The 25,429-nt window shown below is 45.0% G+C and overlaps 1 protein-coding gene across 3 annotated transcripts in view; it reads left to right on the forward strand.

The window, feature by feature from the left end:
- The window catches only part of frmd6 (FERM domain containing 6), a 159,379-nt gene that overhangs the window by 104,188 nt on the left and 29,762 nt on the right, over positions 1-25,429 (forward strand). For all 3 annotated transcript variants that reach the window (XM_068039098.1, XM_068039099.1, XM_068039101.1), the window contains 4 exons: positions 752-938; positions 5,313-5,468; positions 13,471-13,536; positions 18,318-18,386. In XM_068039098.1, the coding sequence (XP_067895199.1) occupies positions 752-938; positions 5,313-5,468; positions 13,471-13,536; positions 18,318-18,386 (478 nt within the window). The remainder of the gene's footprint in view (positions 1-751; positions 939-5,312; positions 5,469-13,470; positions 13,537-18,317; positions 18,387-25,429) is intronic.

Genomic DNA, 25,429 nt, shown 5'->3' on the forward strand with positions numbered 1-25,429 from the left:
AAAATACTAGTTAGGCCATAACTAGAGTTCTGTGGATGGTCTTGTTTCTGCATTACAGGAAGATGTGATTGCACTAAAGAGAGTACAAAGGAGATTTACGAGGATGTTGCCAGGACTGGAGAATTTTAGTTATGAGGAAAGATTGGATAGGCTAGTGTTGTTTTCTTTGGAACAGAGGAGGCTGAGGGAAGATTTAATTGAGATGTCTAAATTTATGAGGGGCCTAGATAGGTCCTTCCTATCCACTCTCTTTCTCTTAGCAGAGAGGCCAATAACTGGGGGGGCATAGATTTAAAGTAATTGGCAGAGGATTAGAGGGGAGTTGAAGAGAGTTTTTTCCACCCAGAGGGTGGTATGGGTCTAGAACTCACTGCCTGAAAGGGTGGTAGAGATGGAAACCCTCGAGACATTTAAAAAATACGTGGATATGCACTTGAAGTGCTGTAACCTACAGGACTATGGACTAAGAGCTGGAAAATGGGATTAGGCTGGATCACTCTTGTTTGGCTGGCATGGACATGATGGCCTAAATGGCCTCCTTCTGTGCTATGTATATTTTCTATGTTTCTTGAAATCATGGCTCATCCAAAACTAGAGGTCAGCCAAGCAGCCAGACAGCAGAGAGGCAGTGAAACGGTCAAAACCCAGCTCTACTTCTCCAGCACCTCTTATTAGCATACATGTGGCTTCACTTCAAAATACAATAGCTGTGTTTGTCAATGATTCTAATCTAATATTTTTTTCTTTACAGTGACAGGGCAGCTAGATATTATTACTACTGGCATTTGCGGAAACAAGTTCTCCAATCCCAGTGCATGCTACATGAGGAGGTCTATTTTCTACTTGCTGCCTATGCTTTACAAGCAGACCTCGGCAACTATAAAAGGCACAAGCATTATGGGAAATATTTTGAGCCAGAAGCTTACTTTCCTCCTTGGGTATGACATTTTAAAATGTTATTTCTTTAAAGTATATAGATACAGAAACAAAGGAGCCAAAACTCCAATGGTTTGGTAGGATGTAAACCTGGAAGATATAACTGGGCATGAAGTTTTGGAATTTAAGACTCATGATTCACTAGTTTTATGCAACCTTAAAATTCCACCTTAAATTTCACTGAAATTGAGGGAGGGTTTAAGGTAAGTTCATTATAATTAAGTGCATCCTTGCAAATGATGGGATTGGGCAAAGATGATGATATCAGTCCTAAGTTTCAACATTTATGTCCTGGAGGAAGAGTCTTCAAAAGGATGAAAATAATTTTATTTAGGCCTTTACTGAGCTTGAGGCCTGGAAATGGTGGTCTTTGGGTCTATATGGAGGGTGAAGCTCTCTCCTTCCATCTCATGACTTGGGGGACTGACTGCTACTGCTATTTTTCTGCTGGCAGTCCCTAGGGACAGTGGAGATAGTTAACAGTAAGCAACAAAGGGCCAGATTGCCAGGCTCTGACTTCCACCCATCAATTACATCAAGCCAATGGCCATCCAGGTGGGAATGGTGGGTGGGAAATAGAGTGGGATGGGAAAACAGCAGTAGGCTGAATTTCCCTCGTTTTCCAGTGCTATCTTGTCCGATTTCAGTTATGATGGCATGGAGTAAATCCAGTCCCATATCTATTCGCAACCTTTTGCAGTTGTTTGAACCTCATTGTAAATTCATGATTGCGGAATTTATAATAAAACCAGATGACGTAGAATCACGTTGTAAAGATAATTTGGCATTTATGCCTCCTGTTTGATGGGACAAAAAGAAATGTTTTGAAGATCAGTATTTAATTTCGTTAGACAGAAATTTAACACTTATTACCCTGGACTCATAAGCATAGCAAGATTTTTTTTTCTTCTTGATGCAGTTTGCAATTTATGCACAATCTTCTTTTCTGGCTCCATCTGCATAATTTCTGTATATTTGTATATATTACTCATGCTAGAAAAGTGCCAGGCAATGACCATCTCCAACAAGAGAGAATCTAAACATCTCCCCTTGATGTTCAATGGCATTACCATTGCTGAATCCCCTACCATTAACACCCTGGAGGTCACCATTAACCAGAAACTTAACTGGACCAGCCAATTAAATACTGTGGTTACAAGAACAGGTCAGAGGCTGGGAATTCTGCAGCAAGTAACTCACCTTTTGACTCCCCTAGGCCTGTCTGTCCTCTGTCCACAATCTACAAGGCACTATGATGGAATGCTCTCCACTTGCCTGGATTAGTGCAACTCCAACAACACTCTGGAAGCTTGACACCATCCAGGACAAAGCAGCCTGCTTGATTTTCACCCCCTTCACCACAGATGCACAGTGGCAGCAGTGTGTACCATCTACAAGATGCAATGCAGTAACTCACCAAGATTCCTTTGATAGCACCTTCCAAACCTTTGTCATCTACCACCAAGAGGAACAAGGGCAGCATGCGCGTGGGAACACCCCCACCTGCAAGTTGTCCTCCAAGCCACACACACCATCCTGACTTGGAACTATATCGCTGTTCCTTCACTGTTGCTGGGTCAAAATCCTAGAACACCCTTCCTAATAGCACTTTTGGGCATACCTACCCCGCATGGACTGCAGCAGTTCAAGTAGGCAGCTCACCCTAACCTTCTCAAGGACAATTAGGGGTGGGTAATAAACGCTGGCCTAGCCAGTGACACCCACGACCCACGAATGAATTTTTAAAAATTAGATTTTAAAGATTCGAGCTTTTGACTATTCTGAACAGCAGCCCCTGTAACATGTCAGTGGAGATGCAATTCCTTAATCAAGCAATGCCAAATGTAATTGTTTTCTGCACTGAAATATATATTAGTTCTTAATTTTTATCAAGTTAGGTTACTGTAAGAATACACTGACTGTTAGAAAGGAGGACTTTTATAATGAATTGTTTGGCCAGGAAGCGGGCCTTTGAGAATGAGAAAAGATGTTACGGAATAACCCCTATTGCTGTCTTCTCTTTAAATAATTAGGTCAGCAATTTGCTATTTTTTTGTGCTGAATATCCAGAAAGACCTCAGTGCACAGACTGAAAAAAGCAACTGAACACAGAAACCACAAAATAACAGGGGACTTATGCAACTATATACATAAGATAAATCTTAGAGCATTTAAAGACAATGTTTTGTGTCTGAATACACTGAATCCCATGTTTCTTTAAAAGTCTTGCAGTATAAGCCTATAGTTAACTTTGCTTTATAAATAAGATGTGCGTGCATTTATATGTATGTATATAGTGGGCTGGGTTTTGTTCTCCCCCAGGCATCAGGTTCTGTGGCAGGGGGAACCTGAAGGTGGCTCTGGACGAGGCCCGCCATGGACCTTGATGCTGGGAGGGCCCAGCCTGATCCTCCCAGGAGCAGCGAGGCTCCATGGCGGCACCACGCCCCACCGCTGGGTGACGGGACCACAATTAACATATTCAAATCAATAAAATTAATATTTTTAAATAGACTTATCTGTGATCTTGAGGACCCGCTGTGATCTTCGGCATGGTGGCCGGCACTTCCGCGCCTTCAGGTCCCCGTCTGGGGAAACGCGGCGCCACGCTGGCGGGGAGGGGGGAGGAGGTAGGTTTGTCAGTGCGGGGGTGGGGGGAAGGGGGTCAAATAAACATCATGGGTGTAGGGGATGGTGGGAAGGGTTGATCCTTAAACTTTGTGCAGTTTGTTGGGGGAAGGTCAGATATAAAAGATAAGTGTTTTGGGGGGGAAAGGGCCAAAAGTGAATGTAATTGTTATTAGGGGGAGGTGGTGGGAAAGGTGCATTATAAATTTATTTAATTTTGGGGGTTATTTATTTAAATGTGCCAGCAAGGCTGGCTGCCCTTAAAAATTGTCGCCAGCGCCTGCACAGGGCCAACTGATGCCATTGCTGGGGACGGACAGCCCCAGCCCACCCCTCCATGTGATCGGGGTGGGGCAGCCTGCCTGGGCCATTTAAATGAGCCACCGCGCGGGAGATTGCAGCGGCTCTTTGGCATGGGCCGCCATTTTTTGAGCTCTTAAAATCCAGCCCAGTGTGTGCGTATTGTGTCATAATGGAGCACAGGATTTTAGACTGTCAGAAATGAATTTGCCATTTTGAATAGTCGTTACTTTATATTCATAGACCCTTCAGTCTCACAGAGTTGATCTAAATCCAAACTGGCATCTTTTGATCCAAATGAACTTAATAGCAGGCTGCAGCTGTGTGTTCCTGACTGGAAACAACATGAAGTAGAAATTAAGGGAGCAAAAGCCATATATCATAACATCTGTAAATTTCAGGCTATTAGATTGTGGACTTGGAGACCAACATCTTGTGCTCCCAGTTACTAACATCAATGTGTTTTGATAAAAGTCCAATAATTGTTCTTTTGACTTCAACTCCTTATTTTCTCAGTCTCTGGCCTCTGCTCCAGCAAAGCTCCAACAAAGAGATAAATACTAAGTAAAATGTGACTCCTCCATGCCTTTAATTTTGGTCCTTTTTGGCAGTACACTGTGCTCATTCATTAGAAGGGCAGTTGGCGTTGAGCAGGGAGTCTGATCTGTTTTGGTTTATGTGATTGGGTGGGAAATGATAAAACTCAAGAATCTTCAGACATAATGTTAGCAACATTTTTGCTGCAAAGCAATCACCAGCTGGAGACTTTACTGCTCATTTGCCATTTGTGATTCAAATTACACTATACAAAATTGGAGACAAAAGAGGAAAACAATTAGTATGCGCTGGGAAGAACTTCTGAAAATTTCAATCAATATGTTTTACTTTATGCAAGAACTAAAAATATCGCTCTGATAACTTTTAAATTGGGGATATATTTTGCTCTGTTTGTAAAGCTAAGGGGTTTTAATGACAGTTTAGTAAAATTCTTTTTCTTCTTCAAGGTATAATATGCAATAAACGGAACATATTATATTCTATTTTAAGGAGCCAATTTTTAATTGAGCACCCAAACCTAGATTGGCTGAGTTACCGGTAAATTGAAATATAATTCAAATAGAAAAGTTGTGCTGCATGGAAAGCATATTGATTCAGCACCCTGAAAAGAACTAGACAGCATTATGCATTTTGTATGTTCAAAGCAAGGAGCTGCTGTTCCTGTTTTACAGACCCCTGATCATAGTAATGGTGTCTAATGTTATGTTAAAAGGGTTTGGTTGCCTTTGTAAAGGACTGTGAAAATATCTGAGACACTTATGACACATGCAAGTCATGCAGTAATGATTTGGGGCTGCAATGATTTTACTCCATGAAGATTGTATAATTGTCAAACTACATAACAAGGTGCAAAAATATTTGATTTAAAAGAGGATTATTTACTGTTACAGGTGGTTACCAAGCGAGGAAAGGAATACATTTTGAAACACATTCCAAATATGCACAAGGACCAGTATGCACTTACTGCCTCAGAAGCACATCTCAAATACATCAAGGAGGCTGTCCAGTTAGATGATGTGGCTGTTCATTACTACAGGCTATATAAGGTAAAGAACAGAATGAATATACTGTGGCTTCAGTTCAGAAAGAATGCTCAGAATGTTTGTTGAAAGCACTGACTGAAAGAATTTTCTATTTACTGAGATTTCTTTTTGTCTGATTGCTTTCACACCCTGGGAAGGTTACCAGTGATCAGGTTAGTGGAATGGTTGCCTGCAGCCGTATTGGTGTTGCCAACCATAGTTCGGGGAAATCAGAATCCAGGGCAAATATTAAGGCAGTGAGTGGTATTTTAGAAATGAAAGCACTGAAGCAACTCTAGTTAACTCTGATTAAAATGAGATTTGTGGCCTTGTAGTAACTGATTGAGGTTAGAGGCGGGGCAGGAAAGTCTGACATTTCACTGAGGAGGTAAAGGCTCAGGGAGGGGGCAATACTTCCATCTAGCAATAGCACTTAACTGTGTGATGTACAGGTACAGCTTATGCCTGCGGCTTCTGTTCCATTTTTTGTCTTCAGTTTTTATTCAGTAACATTTGAGGCCACACAGAAGTAAGAGTTTATTATACCACCGTAATGGTCAGCCCTGGTTTACGTGTCTTCAAAATCCAACAGGGATGCTACAATGTTAAAAAAAAAAGTGTCTTGAAAATTTTTGTTTTGGCTCACACTATATCACGATAAGGTAACCACACTTATCCATTATCTTTTTTTAAAAACACAAAACGTACATATCCAAGCTCAGACACATTGGCCTTTGAACTAGCCCATTATGTTTACGCATAAACTCTTATTCTTCTGCAAACTATGCATGCCAAATTAACAGTGAATGCACAGCATGCTTTCTGTACAAGCTTGTACCCGCTACAGACCAGAAGTTTTTTGCTAACCAAAATGAGTTCCCACAGTTTGTCGTTTACCTACTATCTGCTGTGAACTTTTGATTTTGTTGCTCATTCTGTTCGTACTGAAAGTGTATGAAAAAAATGCTTCATTCAATATAACAAAAAACTATAGAAAAAGGGGGTTTGTTCAGTGACTGATGCTCATTTTCATCTCAGTCTAGTTTTGATTAATACCTGCAACATCATATGTTTTTATTCATTAGTTGTAATTTGGCTCTTAGTGAATAAGATAGAATGGCACCACAGGGATATGATTGTTGTACTTGATTGTACTCCCACCAAATACAAATTTATATTGTATTTATGACACCAAACAGAAAAAACAGCATTCAGTGTGTTCCCTGTTGATGTGTGACCAGCACCCAGAATAGAAATTACGTAACATCTAATTAAAAATTTTAATATATTAACAAATGAGCATTGAATCCAGTGATCATCTCAGTCCCAGGACATCACTGCAGGAGTTCCTCGGGTAGTGTCCAAATTCTTCTGTATCTACTTGATCTCCTGTGCTATCTTATCTTAACTACCTCCGAGAACTAATAGGTTCTTGCATTAATGCTTACCTTTATTACATTCCAACTGACATTGGGCCATCATTACTGTGTTCACATTTTTTATATTGGTTAATATTCTTGCATGCTCTTCACGGACAATAAGTTTCAGAAACGTCATAGTACAGCAGTCCCACTATTTTCCCATTATCATAGAACCTAGTGTCCTTCTGTAAATATTAGTCTGCAAAAAATGAATTTATAAGTTCTCTGTTAAGGTATTTGGTTCTGGTTGGCGGGGCGGTGGGGAGGGGTGGCGGGGGGGTGGAATTTAGATTAGGTAGGAAATCGAGTACAGGGATTGCGATGTGCGATTAACCTGTGTCCATTTGTAGTTCACAGACCTTGTGCTGTCTGATAATTTAAATGATAGCGGTGTGCAGCCCCTAGCCAAGTTATTCCAGTACAGCTACAACACTGGCATCTACCTGGCAATGTGGAAAATTGCCCAGTGGGATATGGCCTGACCATAAAAAGCAGGACAAATCCAACCCAGCTAATTACCGCCCTATCAGTCTACTCTTGATCATCGGCAAAGTGATGGAAGGTGTTGTCTACAGTGCTATCAAGCGGCACTTTTATTTATTTATTTATTTAGCGATACAGCACTGAAACAGGCCCTTGGGTTCCACCAGGGCCACTCAGCTCCTGACCTCATTACAGCTTTGGACCAAACATGGACAAAAAAGCTGAACTCCAGAGGTGAGGTGAGAGTGACCGCCCTTGACATCAAGGCAGCATTTGACCGTGTATGGCATGAAGGAGCCCTAGCAAAGCTGCAGTCAATGGAAATTCGGGGGAAAACACTCCGCTGATTGGAGTAGTACCTAGCACAAAAGAAGATGGTTGTGGTTGTTGGAGGTCAATCATCTCAGTCCTAGGACATCACTGCAGGAGTTCCTTGGGGTAGTGTCCTAGGCCCAACCATCTTCAGCAGCTTCATCAATGAACTTCTCTCCATCATAAGGTCAGAAGTGGGGATGCTCGCTACTGATTGCAAGTGTTCAGCACTCCTCAGATACTGAAGTAGCCCATGTCCATATGCAACAAGACCTGGACAACATCCAGGCTTGGCTGATAAGTGGCAAGTAACATTCGCACCACACAAGTGCCAGGCAATGACCATCTCAAACAAGAGAGAATCTCTTGTTCAATGGCATTACCATCACTGAATCCTCCACTATCAACATCCTGGGGGTTACCATTGACCAGAAACTGAACTAGACCAGCCACATAGATACTGAGGCTACAAAAGCAGGTCAGAGACTTGGAATTCTGTGGCAAGTGACTCACCTCCTGTCTCCCCAATGCCTGTCCACCATCTACAAGACACAAGTTTAGACTGTGATGGAATACTCTCCACTTAGATGGATGGGCGCAGCTCCAACAACACTCAAGAAGCTCGACACCATCCAGGACAAAGCAGCCTGCCTGTTTGGCGTTTCATCCAGCACCTTCAACATTCCCTCCCTTCACCATCGACGCACAGTGGCAGCAGTGTGTACCATCTGTAATATGCATGGCAGCAACTCAGCAGCATCCTTTGACAGCACCTTCCAGCAACCTCTACCACCTAGAAAGACAACGGCAGCAGATGCATGGGAACACCACCACCTGCAACCTCCCCTCCAAACCCACACACCATGCTGACTTGGAACTGTGTCGCTGTTCCTTCACTGTCGCTGGGTCAAAATCCTGGAACTCCATTCCTAACAGCACTGTTATGTACCTACACTCCAAGGACTTCAATGGTTCAAGAAGGCAGCTCACCACCAAGGGCAATTAGGGATGGGGAATAAATGCTGGCCTAGCCAGTGACACCCACATCCCATGAACGAATATAAAAAAAGGTAAGCATGCTGCTGAGTGGCTGCATGCCTCAGCAGGGAGCCCAAGTTCATGTGAGGCTAGCACCACTTAAAACTGGCCTGCACTACTTAAAGCCAGAATGCACTTCTGGAGCAGCTGTTGGAACTGGTTGAGGAAGAGTCTCTGTTGGAAATGTCACAACAGGCCAGAGAGTGTGTCCCAACTTTCTCCGCTGCAGCACTGGAGACCTTGGTGCAGGAGGATAGAGTCCCTCTTCCCACAGGGAGCCAGAATGCCCTCCAAACAGACACTGAGAAGGCAGTGGGAGCAGATAGCCATCGCTGTCTATGCCAGCAGTCTAGCTCTGAGGATCTGCATGCAATGCTGCAAATAGTTCAATGACCTCACACGAATAGTCAACCTGAGTGAATGCATCTTCACATGCCATATCCTTACGAAAGAACCACTGGTGCCACACTCTGTTCCGTTCACTACACCCCCATAACTCACCTACTAAAAGTCCCAACCAAGCATGGCTGATAGCCTCACCTCACTCTTACACACTTAGCAATGCTGCAAGCCTCACAATCATATCTCACAGCTTACACACACTGCCAGCTATTCAACTGTGGCAGGCACATCACCCAAACACAATGCACCACACTCACTGACACACTTCCCTTGCTCTTGCACAACAAGGTGGCCCATAACCACAGGCAGCAACACCTAACTGGCAGGGTGCAGGCAAGGCTGCATGCCCTCACCTTTGTGGCAGAGACGGTGCTGACTAACATTGGTGCGGCCAGCGGCAGGACTGAAACCATAGAGATTGACGGCATATTCCTACCCAATTCACCTTCTCAAATTCCACCTCGCCCTCATTCCACAGTCGCGTCTGATTTACAAGCTGCAGAAGGTGTAACCATGCACCTCTTGTTTCCCTGCCATCCCTCATCCCAATCTTACCCATCTGCCTTTATCTTTTCAGATACTCAAGAACTGCCACTTGGTCAGCAACTGGTGCAGGACCCTGATGCGCAAGAGACTGTTGATGAGGAAACACCGTCACTCTCGCAGCCACCAGCTCAGATACTGCCACTGTGCAACCTTTAGAGGGTAGTAGAGAGGTTGGATCTGCACGTGGTGAGTCACTGGGCACAAGTGGGCTGCAGCCAGGGCAGGGGGAAATCTAATGCTGGTGCCAGCTTCCCAGAGGGTGAGGCTGTACATGGTTTCTGCTGCAGAGGACTTAGATGAAGACTTCGATGGGGTGGCATACTGAAAAAGCCTGATGGGCATGCACACAGAAATGCTTGGTACATTGGCTGTCCTGCCAGAAAGCTTGATGTCATTGTCAAGGAGCATGGAGGAAACCAACTCCAACTTGGTACAGGGAGCTGTGCAGAGCTTAGAGTCCATCCTTTCCAGTGTGGAAGTACTGGCCATGAGAGCACTTGTGCACCCGACCAGTGATGCAGCATTTGATGGCCGATGTCTATCTCAGCTTCCATTGCAGCACAGGCAGAAGCCACCCAACAACTGAGTAGTGCAGTGGAAGTTCAGACTGAGGTCATGAAACCTCAGCTTGTTGCCATGCAGGCTCAGGCCGCTGTCATCAAGGCTGTGGATACCAGTGTTCAAAGGGGCTATCAGGGTCACTCAGCAGTCCAGCAGTCTGTGTTGCAGTAGATTACTAGGATTGCTGAGGTGACATCCTGGAGGAGTGGCACTGACTCTGTGGAGCTCAAACTTGCTGTCCTGTCTCAGGATGACAGTATTCGTCCTCCCACCACTGCCACTGCACTGACTCTGTGGAACTCAAACCTGCTGTCCTGTCTCAGGATGACAGTATTCATCCTCCCACCACTGCCACTCTGCCAGTCCCCTTGCTGTTGCCTTTCTGCCAGCTAGCCAGACTCTGCTACACATGCTGAAGTGGTGCCATCTGAAGCCCGGCCTTCTAGGCCCAGAGCTACTCAAGGGTGTCCTGCAAGGCCATCTGCAGTTTCCCTCAGTGAAAGTCAGCAGCCTTCCAGCAGCCATGCTACAGCCACTGGAGAAGCACTGTGTAGGAGCACTAGGCCAGGCAAAGGCTGACACTATAGGAATGCACAAGGGTAATTAGTTGACTTTTGTATGGAATATTGGATGGTTTGTTGGATAACGTTGGTGTGGAATGGTTGTTTTGTGGTGGCTTTTAGTTGAGCATTGTGGCCAAGAGGACGCTGCAGTGGTTCATAAAGGGTATGGGACTATTGTACGATGGGGATTTGGGATTATGTTCACAAGAACTGTAGCCAGATGAGACAATCATGGACAGCACGGCTGGGATTGGGATCTGCAGGCTGCCTCCTCCCTTCCTCCTCCTCCTCTTCCTCCTCCTGCTTCCTGAGCTGCTCACTGTATCCCTGGTGGCAAGTGCTGTGCCCTCATTATAGCCAGGCTTTAGAGAATACTGTAGACCACCACCTACTGGAACACATGCTCCAATGTGTACTGGAGGGCTCTTTCAGAACGTTCCAGGTAGCGGAACCATTGCTTCAAAGCCCCAATGATAATTTTTGTGGCAGCATGGCTCCTGTTGTATGAATGCTGGCCATGTGTGGTTGGGTTGCAGAGGGGCCAAGTTGGGCGGCATAGTGGTTAGCACCACAGCCTCACAGCTCCAGGGACCCGGGTTCAATTTTGGGTACTGCCTGTGCGGAGTTTGCAAGTTCTCCCTGTGACCACATGGGTTTTCGCCGGGTGCTCCGGTTTCCTCCCACCGCCAAAGACTTGCAGGTGATAGAAAAATTGGCTATTGTAAATTGCCCCTAGTGTAGGCAGGTGGTAGGGAATATGGGATTACTGTAGGGTTAGTATAAATGGATGGTTCTTGGTCGGCACAGACTCGGTGGGCCGAAGGGCCTGTTTCAGTGCTGTATCTTTAATTTTAAAAAAAGCCAAGTGTAGAATGGATAGCTCTTGTCATCCAGCAGCCACCCTGTAGTTTGTTGAGGAAGCAGCAGACTGGTGCAGAATGAAAGCATTATGACTACTGTCAGGGTATTGGGCATTCACCAGCATGATGTGCTGACTGTGTTTGCATACCAACTCCACATTCAATGAGCCCTTTGCGGTTGCAGTACATCTCTCTGTTGAGATGTTGTGCCTGCAAAGCAAAGTGTGCACAGTCAAGAGCATCTGCGCCATGGGGCAGCCTGCTTTCCTGTCAAAGCCACGTGAACACTTTACCTGCTTCTCTATGATCAGACAGAACACAATGAAGTCCTCACTCCTAGCATCCAAGAATGCCTGTCACCTCTCTGATGCAGCTACGGAGAGCAAACTGGGAGATCTATCATATGTTCCCAGCTGCAGCCTAGAAGAATCCTGACCTGAAGAAATTCGGGGCCACCATCACTTTCACAGCCACTGGCAGCACCATCTTTGCCCTGCTCTGAGGCTGTAGGTCTGGTTGCAAAAAGTGGCATAGTTCTTCCTCATAAAACACCTTCCTCATAAAGTGCAGATGACGCATTCACTACACCTGGCTTAGATGGTGGTAAGAGAAGCAGTCCTGGAAGATCTGAGGTGGATCTGGCCTGCTGCTGAGAGCCCATCTCCCCCTTCTCCCTTTGTAAGCAGCTTGTCCTCTTCTTTGCTGTGTTTGCTCCATCTCCCTCTCTTGCTGCAAACTAAAGGTAATTGCATGTGTGGCACCCATGACTGGGAGTAAGTTTGCCCAGCGCCCTTGCAGTCACAACCAAGGCCTTCTCCACATGCAGCACCACTCATTGTTGACTTCACCAGTTTTAACCAACTCTCCAACTCACCAAGCACTTCCACAAAATTGGGCGATGCCAGTAGAGATAAATCGGTAACTAACCTGATAGTAGTTGATGATCCTTTAAATAGTGTTGGTTGGTAGTCCTCCTCCTTCTGCTGAACACACATTCAGCGATGCGTGTTTGAGAGGATGTTGGCTAGAGTGGCAAGGTTGAAAATGGCAGTGTTGGTGTCAAATCAGCATTACACGCTGACTGATGTCATGATCTTCCTACTCACCAAGATGACGTTTGGCATGCGCCAGAAGTGTGCATATGTGGTGCGGATATCATTTTGGTACCAAAATGGCACCCGTAACGCCAAAGCTACCAGTGCTACAGAGCCCAATATTGCCACATAAGACTTTAGTAGTTCTTTTCTTAATTGTTGGATGAAACCCCAGGCGCTGCTCCTCACACCACTGACCACCTCCAGGCGCTTACCCATTGTCTCTCGAGATAAGGAGGCCAAAGAAGGATGAAACTAAAAGATTTCGCTTGTAATGTGACCAATTTTTCTGTAGTTCCTCTTCAGGTTGTACGCTGATCATTCCTCACAGCTCCCTAGTGTAACAATGGTAATTATAGATCGATTTAAAGCCATGCTCAGCTACTCGTAAGATTGGCATTGTTCATTCATAGATCACTTTCAAATGAATGAGTACTGATTAGAATAGTCTCTGAACAGACGCTCTATCACAAATGTCACGGTTCAGGACTGTTGTGTATCAGTAATGCTGGTATCAAAAACCTCTTATTTGGAAATATAGGTTGATGCACAGAGTTGGTTGCAATTATTTAGTGGTGTCAGAAATTACTCCAGACCTGTTACTCTACTGGATGCTACACTGCTAGCACAGCTTAAACCTGATGAAATCACCATGCGCCCTTCACCTATTCGAAAAACTCCACATTTGTTGGATATGATTGCTTTCTGATTGTACTTACATTTATGATACATTTTGTTGTATTTAGGATAAAAGGGAAATTGATGCTTCACTGATGCTGGGCTTGACTCTGCAAGGACTTCAGATATTTCAGGTAAGATTAGAAACAATTTGGTACAAGTCCAAATCATGTTCCCCCTCTTGCCTTTCCATGTTGCTAATCTGAATGGCAACCATTCATCTCATAAGATGATGATATAAGTGGCAAAGTTCAGTTACTTTGCCCTGCTGCAACATGGTACATGGCCAAAGAGTCCAATTCTTTAGAAACGGTCCTTTCCACAGATGGTGCAGGCATAAATCACAGGTTGTTGGTCACTGTGGCCTTTCAGTATGCTCTGTAATGATAAGGGTAACTATCATACTCAAGCCTTTACTGGGTATGCCACATTCCTTAATTTACCGCTAGTCTCCTGGATGACTGCCCTGACACACCACCTGGCTCCTAACCTCGCTCTGCCCCCAACTCAGTCATCCTTACCCCTGCACTCTCCAACTCACTGCCTGGTGCCCAGCTCCCTCCCCACTGCCTGTTTCTGGCCCCACACTCTCCACAATCACTTATGTAAACATTTAGAATAGGAAAAACACGTTCACCATCTGTCACAAATATAGCAGCAGACCTCCCTCCCGGTAGTGCATAAAACATTCCTCTCTTCCAGCTCTCACCTAATCAGCTTCTACTACAAAAACATAAAATAAAACTACTGCAGAATATAAAGACAAGTTTCTAATTTGCATATTAACTACTTTAAACAAAAAGTTAAAATATAAATTTCCTACCTCTATTTAGGCTGGTTTTGAATTTTATAAGTTGGCCTCCCACTTCTAAAGGGATTGAGCAGGAAGAAACCCATAGTCCTGCTCTCCCCCACCCCAGTGACCCTGGACCTGGTCTCCTGCACCCTGCTAGCTCCTGACCCTCACACTCTACTGGCCCAGGCCCCAAACCCTTGCTTCCTGTTGGTTGTCACTTCCTTGAAATGACCTCAGGTTTCCAAGCTTGGCCTCCAACCACCAAACAGACCTAGATTCCTTTGAGTGGCAACAGGTCATGGTTGCCAATGTGTTCCTTGCACATCGGCCCAGAGTTTGCATTGCATTCAATTTCTTCCTCCTTCTAAACTATTCAAACTTCAAAAAATTATTGTAATTTGAAGTCACTCATTTCCATAATTAAATTTTTTAATTTAGGTTAATTTGACAACTTGCAGATTAAATCAGAAAGTATACTGTTACAACCAGGTGAGAAAAAGGTCTAGGGTTCCCTTTCAGCCATCACCTGGTCTTACTGTAACAGGGTTTAATTTTCAACACACCCTATTTTTAGCTCCCCCTTGGTGAATCCTTGTTCACCGCTTTCCAATTATAAGGCATATAAACCAGTACAAACAGGCTTTCTTAGGTTTAAAGAAGAAAAGTTGAAATTTATTAAACTTAAACTTAAAGTCTAATTCAGTTAACGCCTATGGATACATGATGCACCCACGCTAGCATGCATATGTGATACAACCATGCAAATAGAGACAGAAAAGAGCAGAAGAAAAATAAAGTGGAAAAGTTTGAGGCAATATCGGAAGAGTTGTTGTTACGGATCTTTGAGCTCACTGTAGAGTCCTTGATTGTAGGTAGATCTTGCTTTTCGTTGGGGCCCAGCATTCTTCTTAAACCTTGTTCGCTGTAGGAGACTTTTCTCTCTTGGGGTTCATGTGTCTTCAGTGAATTCAGAGGCTTGTGAGAAAGAGATGGGAGCAGGCAGGAGAGAAATCTTCTCAGTCCAGGAGCAAACAGACATTCTGCCCAAACTGTTTGTACAAATTCAAAAAACTCAGGTTGCCCAGCAGGTTAGTCATGTGACTAGCTGGTTTGACCATGTTCGTTTGTGTGTTCAGCCATCTTAGCAGTCAACCTGGAATGCGAGCTCCCCCACCTTCAACGTCTGGTGATCAAAAGTCCATTGTGGGTTGAATGTCAGGGAATGGTTGCTTTGTCCTTCCAAACACTGTCTGTTAATATGCAAATGTCTTTTCCAGCCACGGCTGATCTGTTTAACAAGTCCTTTCTTCACTCTAATAACAGTTTAAAATCAATGTTCATGACAAAATTAATGTGCCTCATTCTTGGCAGGTGGGGGCCTAGCATGACAGTACTCATAAGTAGCAGAAGAAACTTCATACATTTTCATTTTTTAAGCCAATTAATTTAGCAGCATTAATGTGTATTAACTGCTTCACTGTTCTATTTCACCACATGAACAGACTCTTCTCGCTACCTAAATGGCTGCAGGGGTCGCACGCTAATGTCATCTATTGGTACATATTATGCACGTTTTTTTTTTTCTTTCATTCATGGGATGTGGGCGTCGCTGGCCAGGCCTGTGCAGTGCTAAATTTCAGATTTATTTTATGATACACTGGCCAATGACTTGAAATGTACAACTGAATTTTAAAAAAACTCTTCATAGGCTAGCTCTCTGTGCAGTAAGAATGACCCCAAGTGACTATGTATTTCACAACATTAATGTAGGAAGTCATCGGGTGGAATTTTATGCTCTCCCCTGCAGCGGGTTTGGAGGTAGGGAGAGCATAACATTGGGTGGGATGATGTGGGGGGGGGGGGAGGAGGGGATCCCGCCACTAATCCGCCACCATCCTGCCTCTGTAGAACTTTTGTAAGAGGCGGAAAGGCCCAGCCTTCCCATCCCACCCCCAATTTAGGCCCTCAACTGGGTAATTAACCTCTAATTAAGAGCCTCTTTTTGCCGCAGCCACAATTACCCATGTGCTGGGCGGCCCTGTTGCTGCATGGGAAGCATGGCACGAGAAACTGTGCGGGCTACTTCCCGGCTGAGTGGGGTGGCAAGGTGGGGTCCTCGTTCAAAGTCACAGTGCCTGAATGAGGGACCTGGCATCAGGAAGGGTGGGTGGGGGGGGGGTCCACTTAGAGCCATGCCCGTGCCCTTGCTGCTGGCCTCCCTCCCTGAGACCCCTCCCGCCCTGACCTGCCTTGAGCCTGGTTTCAGCGCTGCTCCTTGGTGTCCAGTGGCTGCAGCTACAGCAGCAGCCACCATCTCTGCAGTGGCGCTGCAGCTGCCAGCCTCTGATTGGCCAGCAGCTCTGTGAGGCCAGTGCAGACTCGATGGGCCGAAGGGCCTCTTCTGCACTGTATTATTCTGTGATTCTGTGACTTCTGGTGGTGGTGTCCTAAATCATACGGAAGCCCCGCCGCTGTCCAGTTAAGTGCCTGATTGGCACTAAATACGGCAGGCCTTCCATACAAGAACCAGCACGGGGATCTCGGCGTCAATTTCCCCCGATATCGAGACTTCCACCGTCAGCACGAAACTCTACCCATTGTCTATTCCATGAAGGCCAGAAACACCATTTGAGGTGAAGAAATGACACAAATTAGGTTTAAATATAACTCAAAATGAAGGATTAAGCACTGTGAAGGTTTTATTTGTCAGGTTCTGCTTTGTGTGTGATATAGCCACATGGTTAAAAATCATTAATTTGATAACAGGCATGTAGCACGTCCAATGTATTGTATAGATTACGTGAAGTTGTGAGCCTAATTTTTATATTCTCATTTCACACTCAAACAAAGTCAATGCACAGTTGACCATTTTATGCTATGTTAATGTTATCTTATATTTTTGCATATTACAATATAGAACAGTGGTGTATTTTAGTTAAGGGATAACAGTTTCTGTTGAATTCAATTGCCAGAGCTTCCTTTTGCTATTGCAGCAGAGGGTGGCCAAGATAGATAGATCAGTAAAGAGAAACTTCTTCTCACTCCTCCCCTCTTCAAAAAAATCATTTTGACATGGTCGTGCCTTGTGGTCCAAATAACAGGGGTCATAAAAGAATTAAAAATGCACATATTTTAGAGCACTTCAGGCTCTTCAACCACTGAGGACTGATTGGAACAGATAAGTCTTGACAGGGTGGATGTTGAAAGGATGTTTCTGCATGTGGGAGAATCTCGAACTAGGGGTCACTGTTTAAAAATAAGGGGTCACTCATTTAAGACAGAGATGAAGAGAATTCTTTTTCTCTTAGAGGGTCGTGAGTCTTTGGAACTCTTTTCCTCAAAAGTTGGTGGAAGCGGAGTCTTTGAATAGTTTTAAGGCAGAGGTAGATAGATTCTTGATAAGCGAGGGGATGAAAGGTTATTGGGGGGAGGCAAGAATGTGGAGTTGAGGTTACAATCAGATCAGCCATGAACTTATTGAATGACGGAGCAGGTTCGAGGGGCCGAGTGGCCTACTCCTGCTCCTAATTCGTATGTTCATAGGAATCGTCAATCCCGCTGCCACAATCTGTCCAGGTACTATAGTGTAGGTTTACTTCATTGTATCTAAAACTTTGTCTTTAATTTATTCATTTATAAATGTATTTATTTTGTTTATCCACAAAATCTGCAGTTTTGCTAATAAGAGACACAAAAATAGTTTTGGTGGTTGCACAGAAATGTCAAGTTAAACTCCCCATGTGATTCAGCAGAAAGCAAGAAGATACTGATACGAAGCTATAATTAAACTGTAATCATTGTCATTTTCAATCCATAGCATTTCTGTACCATATTCAAAAATGAGATGTGATTAACATGTTTCATTTTCCTGAGCATCCAGTATAAATAGAAATATTTTCCAGGTGTCTTTGTTTTATTCTCATGATTTTGTACAGAATTCAGCTTTTGGGTTACTATGTGATTTGGTAAAACCATAAAAATCAGGAAAATAACTTCTCTCATTTTCAGTAACTAAAACTTAACACAGCCCTTCCTCACTCTTTCATCACAGTACAAAGGATAGTGGATTCAGGAAATAGATAACTGAATATATTTCTTTCACAATTTCATGTTTTCCAGGTTGTGGGTGAATCTAAACAATTGTTATATGATTTTCCTTGGACCAATGTTGGCAAGCTTGTGTTTGTGGTAAGTCAGAAAATTGATAACAGAACTGTTCTTTTTCCTCTAAATTATGAAAGAGAGAATCTGTTTCCTCCCAATTATTGTCTTAATTGAAATCCAGGGTGTAAAAGGAGTAAGAGACCATGGGCTGAATTTCCGGGGCCCTCTGAAGAAAGGAACAGAGGTGGGAGGTTGCCAAAAATACCGGCGCCAGGTGGCGCTGATCAGGAGAGCAGGGGGAAGGTGTGACAGGAACCCTGCTCTCAATCCAATTCAGACCAAATAAGATAGTTTAAATAAAAGCAAAATACTGCAGATGCTGGAAATCTGTAACAAAACAAAAAGTGCTGGAAATACTCAGCAGCTCTGGCAGCGTCTGTGGAGAGAGAAGCAAAGTTAACATTTCAGGTCTGTGAGCTTTCATCAGAACTGGCCAAGGTTAGAAAAGAATTAGGTTTTAAGCAAGTGAAGGGGAGGGGAGTGGAAGAGAGAAAAAGGGGAAGAGGGCAGAGGGAGACTTAATAACAAAGCTGTCCTGCGACAAAGGCAAAGCGTGTGTTAATGTTTGTGGTGAAAGACAAAGCATTAGTCCAGTGACTGTTAATAGTGGAATAATGAGCAGCTCTGACTACATGAAAAGCAGGCACATGGTTAAAAAATAAAATATTAAAAAAAGATCAGTCATACTCTGAAGTTATTGAACTCAATGTTCAGTCTGCAAGGCTGTAGAGTGCCCAATCAAAAGATCAGGTGCTGCTCCTCGAGCTTGCGTTGATGTTCACTGGAACAGGCCAAAGACAGAAAGGTTGGCATGAGAGCAGGAGGGGAGTGTTGAAATGGCAAGCAACCGGAAGTTCGGGGTCCTGCTTGCAGACTGAGCGGAGGTGTTCCGCAAAGCCGTCACCCAATCTGCGCCTGGTCTCCCCAATGTAGAAGAGACTGCATTGTGAGCAGCGAATACAGTATACTAAATTGAAAGAAGTACAAGTAAATCACTGCTTCACCTGAAGGAGTGTTTGGGGCCTTGGACAATGAGGAGAGAGGAGGTAAAAGGGCATGTATTACACCTCCTGTGATTGCATGGGAAGGTACTAGTCATGGCTGCCCCGGGGTATCACCCCAGCCCCATAAGAGGGTCAGTGGGGAAAAGAGGGACTGGGCACTTTGTAAGGGTGTGCCCTTGGCACTGCACAGGGTGATTGGGCCCTCAGTGCCCAGGCTTTGAATGGGGTTGGCACCCCCTGACATCGCAGGGGCAAGGCTGACAAGGATATTTGGATGTCCACCTGCCTGGAAGGATGGCTCCAGCTGGCAATGGGGGCACAACTGTTAGATTTTGGGCCCCGTGGCGATGAGGGGGCAACATCCTTCACAGGAGGGGCAGTACCCCAGGCATCAGGAGGGCATGGTAGAAGAAAGAGGGACAGGAAGGCAACAAAAGCCAAACCCTCATCACAGGGTTTGACCACCGAAGATGGAGCTACTTGGAGATGACAAGAGAACCAGTGCCGCAGGAGACTGTGACTCTCCAGGCAGATGGTCACAGACATCTGTGCCCTCATCGCTGAACACCTCGCAGCACTGGTCGTCGTGCCCTGCCAGTAGCCGTCAAAGTCACTGTGTCCTTGAACTTCTTCGCTTCTGGCTCCTTCCAAGGATCAGCTGTGAACCTTACTGGCATCTCAGAAACAGCTGCACAACACTGCATCTTGCTGATCACTGATACCCACTTTGCCAGAGCTAGACAGCACATTCATTTAACGAGAGACACGGCCTCACAGGAACAGAGAGCGTTGGGTTTCGCCTCCATCGCTGGATTCCCCCAGGTGCAGGGCATCATCAATTGCACCTATGTGGCCATTAAGGAACCCAGTGACCGGCCAGTGAGATCCATCAACAGGAAGGGCTTCCACTCCCTCAATGTCCAACTGATCTACAGCCACAACAAGAGCTTCTTCCATGTGTGCATTTGCTTTCTTGGCAGCTGCCATGACTCCATCATCCTCCTCCAGTCCAGGCTACATCAGATCTTCACTCCAACTCCCAAGGTGCATGGATGGATCCGAGGAGACAAGGGAATTTCCTTGAAGAGATGGCTGCTATCCCCTCTACGGGAGCCCCAAACAGAGGCATACAATACGACTAATGCCACCTGCTCAGCAGGCCATACATTGAGTAGACTATCGGGCTTCTGCAGATGTGATTCTCGTGCCTGGACCAGTCGGGTGATGCCCTCCAATACCCTCCTGCAATGGTCTTGGTCATTGTGGTCATCTGCTGCGCTCTCCATAACATTGCTCTCCAGAGGAGTGTGGACCTTGAGAATGGTGAGGCCCTGGAAGGAGACAGCTTATCGAGGAGGAGCAAGAGGTGAGAGTGGAGGAGGAAGAGGGGGTAGATGGGATTATACTGAACAGAAAGATGCCCCTGCTGCACAGTGAGGTCGCAGCCTCCTGCCACTCTCCAGGAAGAGGACCTCAGCCTCCAGCGCTAGATCCAGGTCGGTGATGAAGTGAGGGTCTGCCCTGCCCCAAGTGCCAGGCCTGCGGCTCTCCTGTGACATCTCGCTTTGGCACAAAACACAGTTCTCACCCTCAGGACAACCAGAAGCCTCAGTGATGTGCCACACGTCATCTGACCCACCTCTGTTCCCTCCCCCACTGGTTCTAAGTGGGCAGGAATCCCATCTCCATATCATTTCGGGCGGCGCAGTGGTTAGCACCGCAGCTTCACAGCTCCAATGACCCAGGTTTGGTTCTGGGTACTGCCTGTTTGGAGTTTGCAAGTTCTTCCTGTGACCGCGTGGGTTTCCGTCGGATGCTCCGGTTTCCTCCCACAGCCAAAGACTTGCAGGTTAATAGGTAAATTGGTCGTTGTAAATTGCTTCTAGTGTAGGTAGGTGGTAGGAGAATTGAGGGAAGATGTGGTAAGGAATATCGGGTTAACGTAGGATTAGTATAAATGGGTGATTGATGGTTGGCACAGACTCAGTGGGCCGAAAGGCCTGTTTCAGTGCTGTATCTCTCTATCTATGAATAAAGGGCTCACCCCCATCAAAATCTAATCTTTAATCAGTTTCCCACCGGAGACGGGTTTCTGACCCAAAAACAGATCCAGCTCTGTGGTAAAAATTCTGCCCCATTTCTGTACCAGAAGAAGATGATTGTCTGTTGGACTTTGCTTAAGCATCATTCACAGCTCCATGTCCCAGACTTGAAATTTGAGTTACAAGCATATAAACAAGAACTTATTTTAGTCACATCAGAAATCCCTGTCCATAAACAGCATCCTTTTTAAAAAACTTTTCAGAGCATTTGCTTTTGTATCACCATAGAGCATGTGGTTGTGCTGGAGTGAAAGCACATGGGTTCCATTTACAAAAGAGGATGGACATGCAGCAAACAATCCATTTAGGTGGGGTCTCTTCTCTTGGTGCACCTTTGCTGATGGTTGTGAAGGCCAATCCTTGAGAGACAGGTTCTGCCACAAGTGCTGCACATGGAGCTGCCAAGTGACACTGTGAGTTGTTGTTTTTGGCATTGGCGCCTGTTGCCATCTGCTCATCGTGGTAGTGTACACCAGTCCACAGGATGTGTCGCCATTTCCCTCTTTCACCAGCTAGTGACTCCCAAGTGCGATAGTCGACGTTTAGGGCCTTCATGTTACGCTTGCAAGCATCCTTGAAGTGGAGCTTTGGGCACCCCACTGGTCATCTGGCCCCGGCTACCTCACCGTACAGAAGGTCCTTGGGGCTGCGACCGTCTTCCATCCTGCAGATGTGTCCGATCCCCTGAAGCTGCCTCTGTTTGATTAGTGTCAACACACTTGGGAGCTCTGCCTTTGTGAGGACTGCCGCAGTTCTGGTTTTGTCGTGCCAGGATTTACCCATAATGTGCCGCAGACAGCAAAGATGGAAATTATTGAGCTGCTTTTCCTGGTAAGTTGCTCTTGTTTCACAGCCATATAGCAAGTTGCTGAGAATTCAGGCCTTATAAACCATCAGCTTGGTCATAAGGGTCAGCTTGATGTTATACCATGCGCATTTTATGAGTCAGCCAAAGGTGGTAGCTGCTTTCCCTATGCTTGTATTGAGCTCTGCATCAAGGGACAAATTGTCTATCATTGTGGACCTAAGATAGCAAAATTTGCTAACCACTTCCAGTGAGGTGTTATTTAGTGTGATCAGGGGCAGAGATGCAGCACCTTGTCCCATGACCAGTTTTCTTGACGCTTATAGTCAAGAAAAACAAGTTACAGGCACGGGAGAGACAGTCCATGAGTCTTTGCCTCTGAGTTTCCGTGTGAATAACCAGTGCAGCATCATCAGCGTAGAGGAGTTCTCTGATCAGGAGGCGATGTGTTTTTGTCTTCGTTTTCAGCCTTGATAGATTGTAAAGCTTGCCGTCTGACCTAGTGTGCAAGTAGACTCCTTCCATTTCTGCAGGGAAGGCAAAGGTCAGGAGAATGGAGAAGAAGATGCCAAACAGAGTGGGGGCTAGGACACAACCCTGTTTCACTTCATTCTTTACTCTGAAACTGTCAGAAGTGGAGCCATCATACTGTACAGTGCAGTGCATATTGTCATGGAAGGAGCAGATGAGACTGAGGAGCTTCGGTGGGCAGTCAATTTTTCCCAAAATCTTGTAGAGCCCTGCTCTGCTGACAGTGTCAAATGCCTTAGTGAGACCTGCGAAAGTAAGGTAAAAGGGTATACTCAGTTCCCTACACTTCTTCATAGCTGGCATATGGAGAAGATCATATCCACAGTAGATCTGCCAGCATGGAAACTGCACTATACATTTATGTTAAAAGTACTTCGTATATTCCTTAGAAATATCTTTACCATTTTGTGATCATTGCAATTGCTCTTTAAATCTAAGGAAGTAAAATAAAGTTGTATAAATAGATTATTACCCTCTTATAAAAACAGAAAATGCTTGAAACATTCAGTAGGTCTGGCAGCATCTGTGAAGCGAGAAATAGCATTAATGGCCAGAATTTTACACCCCCCCAAAGAGTGGGATCATGGTGGGGGGAGCGGGGGGGATGTAAAATGGAGTGGGAAGATCGGGGGGCCCTTCCCGACCTGCTCCCGCCTCCGCCGCCATTTTATGCGGGGTGCTGGAGGCAAAAAATGGCCCGCCTGCCCCAGGCCAGTCAAGGCCCTTAAGTGGCCAGTTAACGGGCACTTAAGGGCCTCCGCCCGCCACCACAGGGATTTTACCCTGGGCTGGTGGGTGGCCCAGGCCCGAGAAAAGCCGCTTGTTAAAGGTAGGTGGCTTTCTGACGGCATGGGGGTGGGAGCCTCCTGTTCAGGCACCCTGCGCCCGATGGAGGGCTGTCCCCAATGCTCCATTCACCCCCAACGTACAACACGCTCCCCGTTCCCCCAGTCGGCCACCCTTGCCTCGCTGGGGCCTGACCAATTGTTCCCAGTGAGACCCCAAAAACTTACCAATTCTCTGGGGCTCCCTGACATGTTCTGTCCTCAGCTGGGTTGCAGTCCCAGCAGTGGCCACCGCTCCTGGTGGCGCTACTGGGACTAAGAACTGCCAGCCCACTGATTGGCCGGCAGCTCCATTAGGCGGGACTTCCTGCCTCAGACCAATTAAGGACCTGGAAACTGCAAAATGCAGTCTGGATCGTCAGGCCAGGCGGAGGCAGGAATGACACCGACTTTTCGGTGGCTCCCGTCCACCGAGGGTAAAATTCCAGCCAATGTACCAGGTCAGTAACCCTTTGAAGGTTCTGCCCAGTACAAAGAATGCACAATGTAATCTTAAAGGACTAACTATCTCCTCCAGAAGAATGAAATGTCTTTTGGTATTTATCTTTTGCCAGATTTGTAGGGAAATGAACCATTAACAGTAATAATTTGATAATAGAGTTCATTTCATTCTTGCTGGTCTTTTTACTTATTGAAATGCAGAGGATTATCACAAAGATAAATAGAGATAGGGAAGATATTTGAATTATCCAGCCCATCCTTCTATATAAAATTGTCATTTCTCCACTATCACACCACTTAACTGACTAGTGAATGCCCCTGAGTTTCTTTTACCTCCTCTCCCCTGCCTGGAAGATCACTGTGGGTAATTGTCAAACTTTGTGCTTTCCGATATAATTCTTGAACTTTTCTTTTACCAGTTTGTGCCTATGGCACCTTATCCTGCAGTTTATAATCTTCAATCCCTCCCCATACACACACAAAAATACAGTTGAAATTATTTCATTCTTTTTTATTTTATTATTATTATTAAATCATACTGAAAACATTGAAAACAAATTTGGGATGTGTTTAAATTCACAAAAATTACATAACGTGCTAAATTTGAAGTACACTTAATTACAACTCAACCGGCTCAATTGAATGACAGGCATAAAAACATGAATATTATAAGATTGATTTGATGCATTATTTCACTGTTTCAATGTTTAGGCTGAAATATTTTTGCTTGAATGGATCTGAGTTCAGGAACAGTTGTAATTATAACCTGATGCATCTGCTGTAATGAATATACTGAAGTAAATAATTGCCTGACATACACAAAGGATTGCAGAATTTATATCTTGTAGCTTAACATTAATGGCAACATTCCGTGGGTTCAAACACTGAACTGCAAACTATTTAACTAATTTGACCAGCTGGCAGATTCTGGTGCAGAAAATCATCATCACAAAGCTGCCTGTAAAAGCACAACTGTAAAGATTTAAATACCTGCGTGACACTGATTTGAGAAAATTGCTGTTCATCTCCACACAGCTGCTTAGAGTGTTGCCAAGTTTTTATTCCCACAGTCTGAAAAATAATCCAGCTTTCCATATTAAATGTGAAAGGTCCATGTTCGCCAGAAAACAGAACGCAGTGGACTCTTGGGAGCAGCTTAGCTGCCATCAAAAAATTGACAATTTAATACAGATAGAAGAAACTTTTGTGATGGCGAAACATGGGGCCCGATTTTAACTCTCTGCAAGGTTTTGAATGGAATAAAACCGGACCCATGGTTTCAGGATGTGCTAACTTCAGAATTCTTACTTCAAATGTCCTTAAAGGAGGATTTCAACTC

The sequence above is a fragment of the Heterodontus francisci genome, chromosome 9, assembly GCF_036365525.1.
Source record: "Heterodontus francisci isolate sHetFra1 chromosome 9, sHetFra1.hap1, whole genome shotgun sequence".
Lineage (NCBI taxonomy): Eukaryota > Metazoa > Chordata > Chondrichthyes > Heterodontiformes > Heterodontidae > Heterodontus > Heterodontus francisci.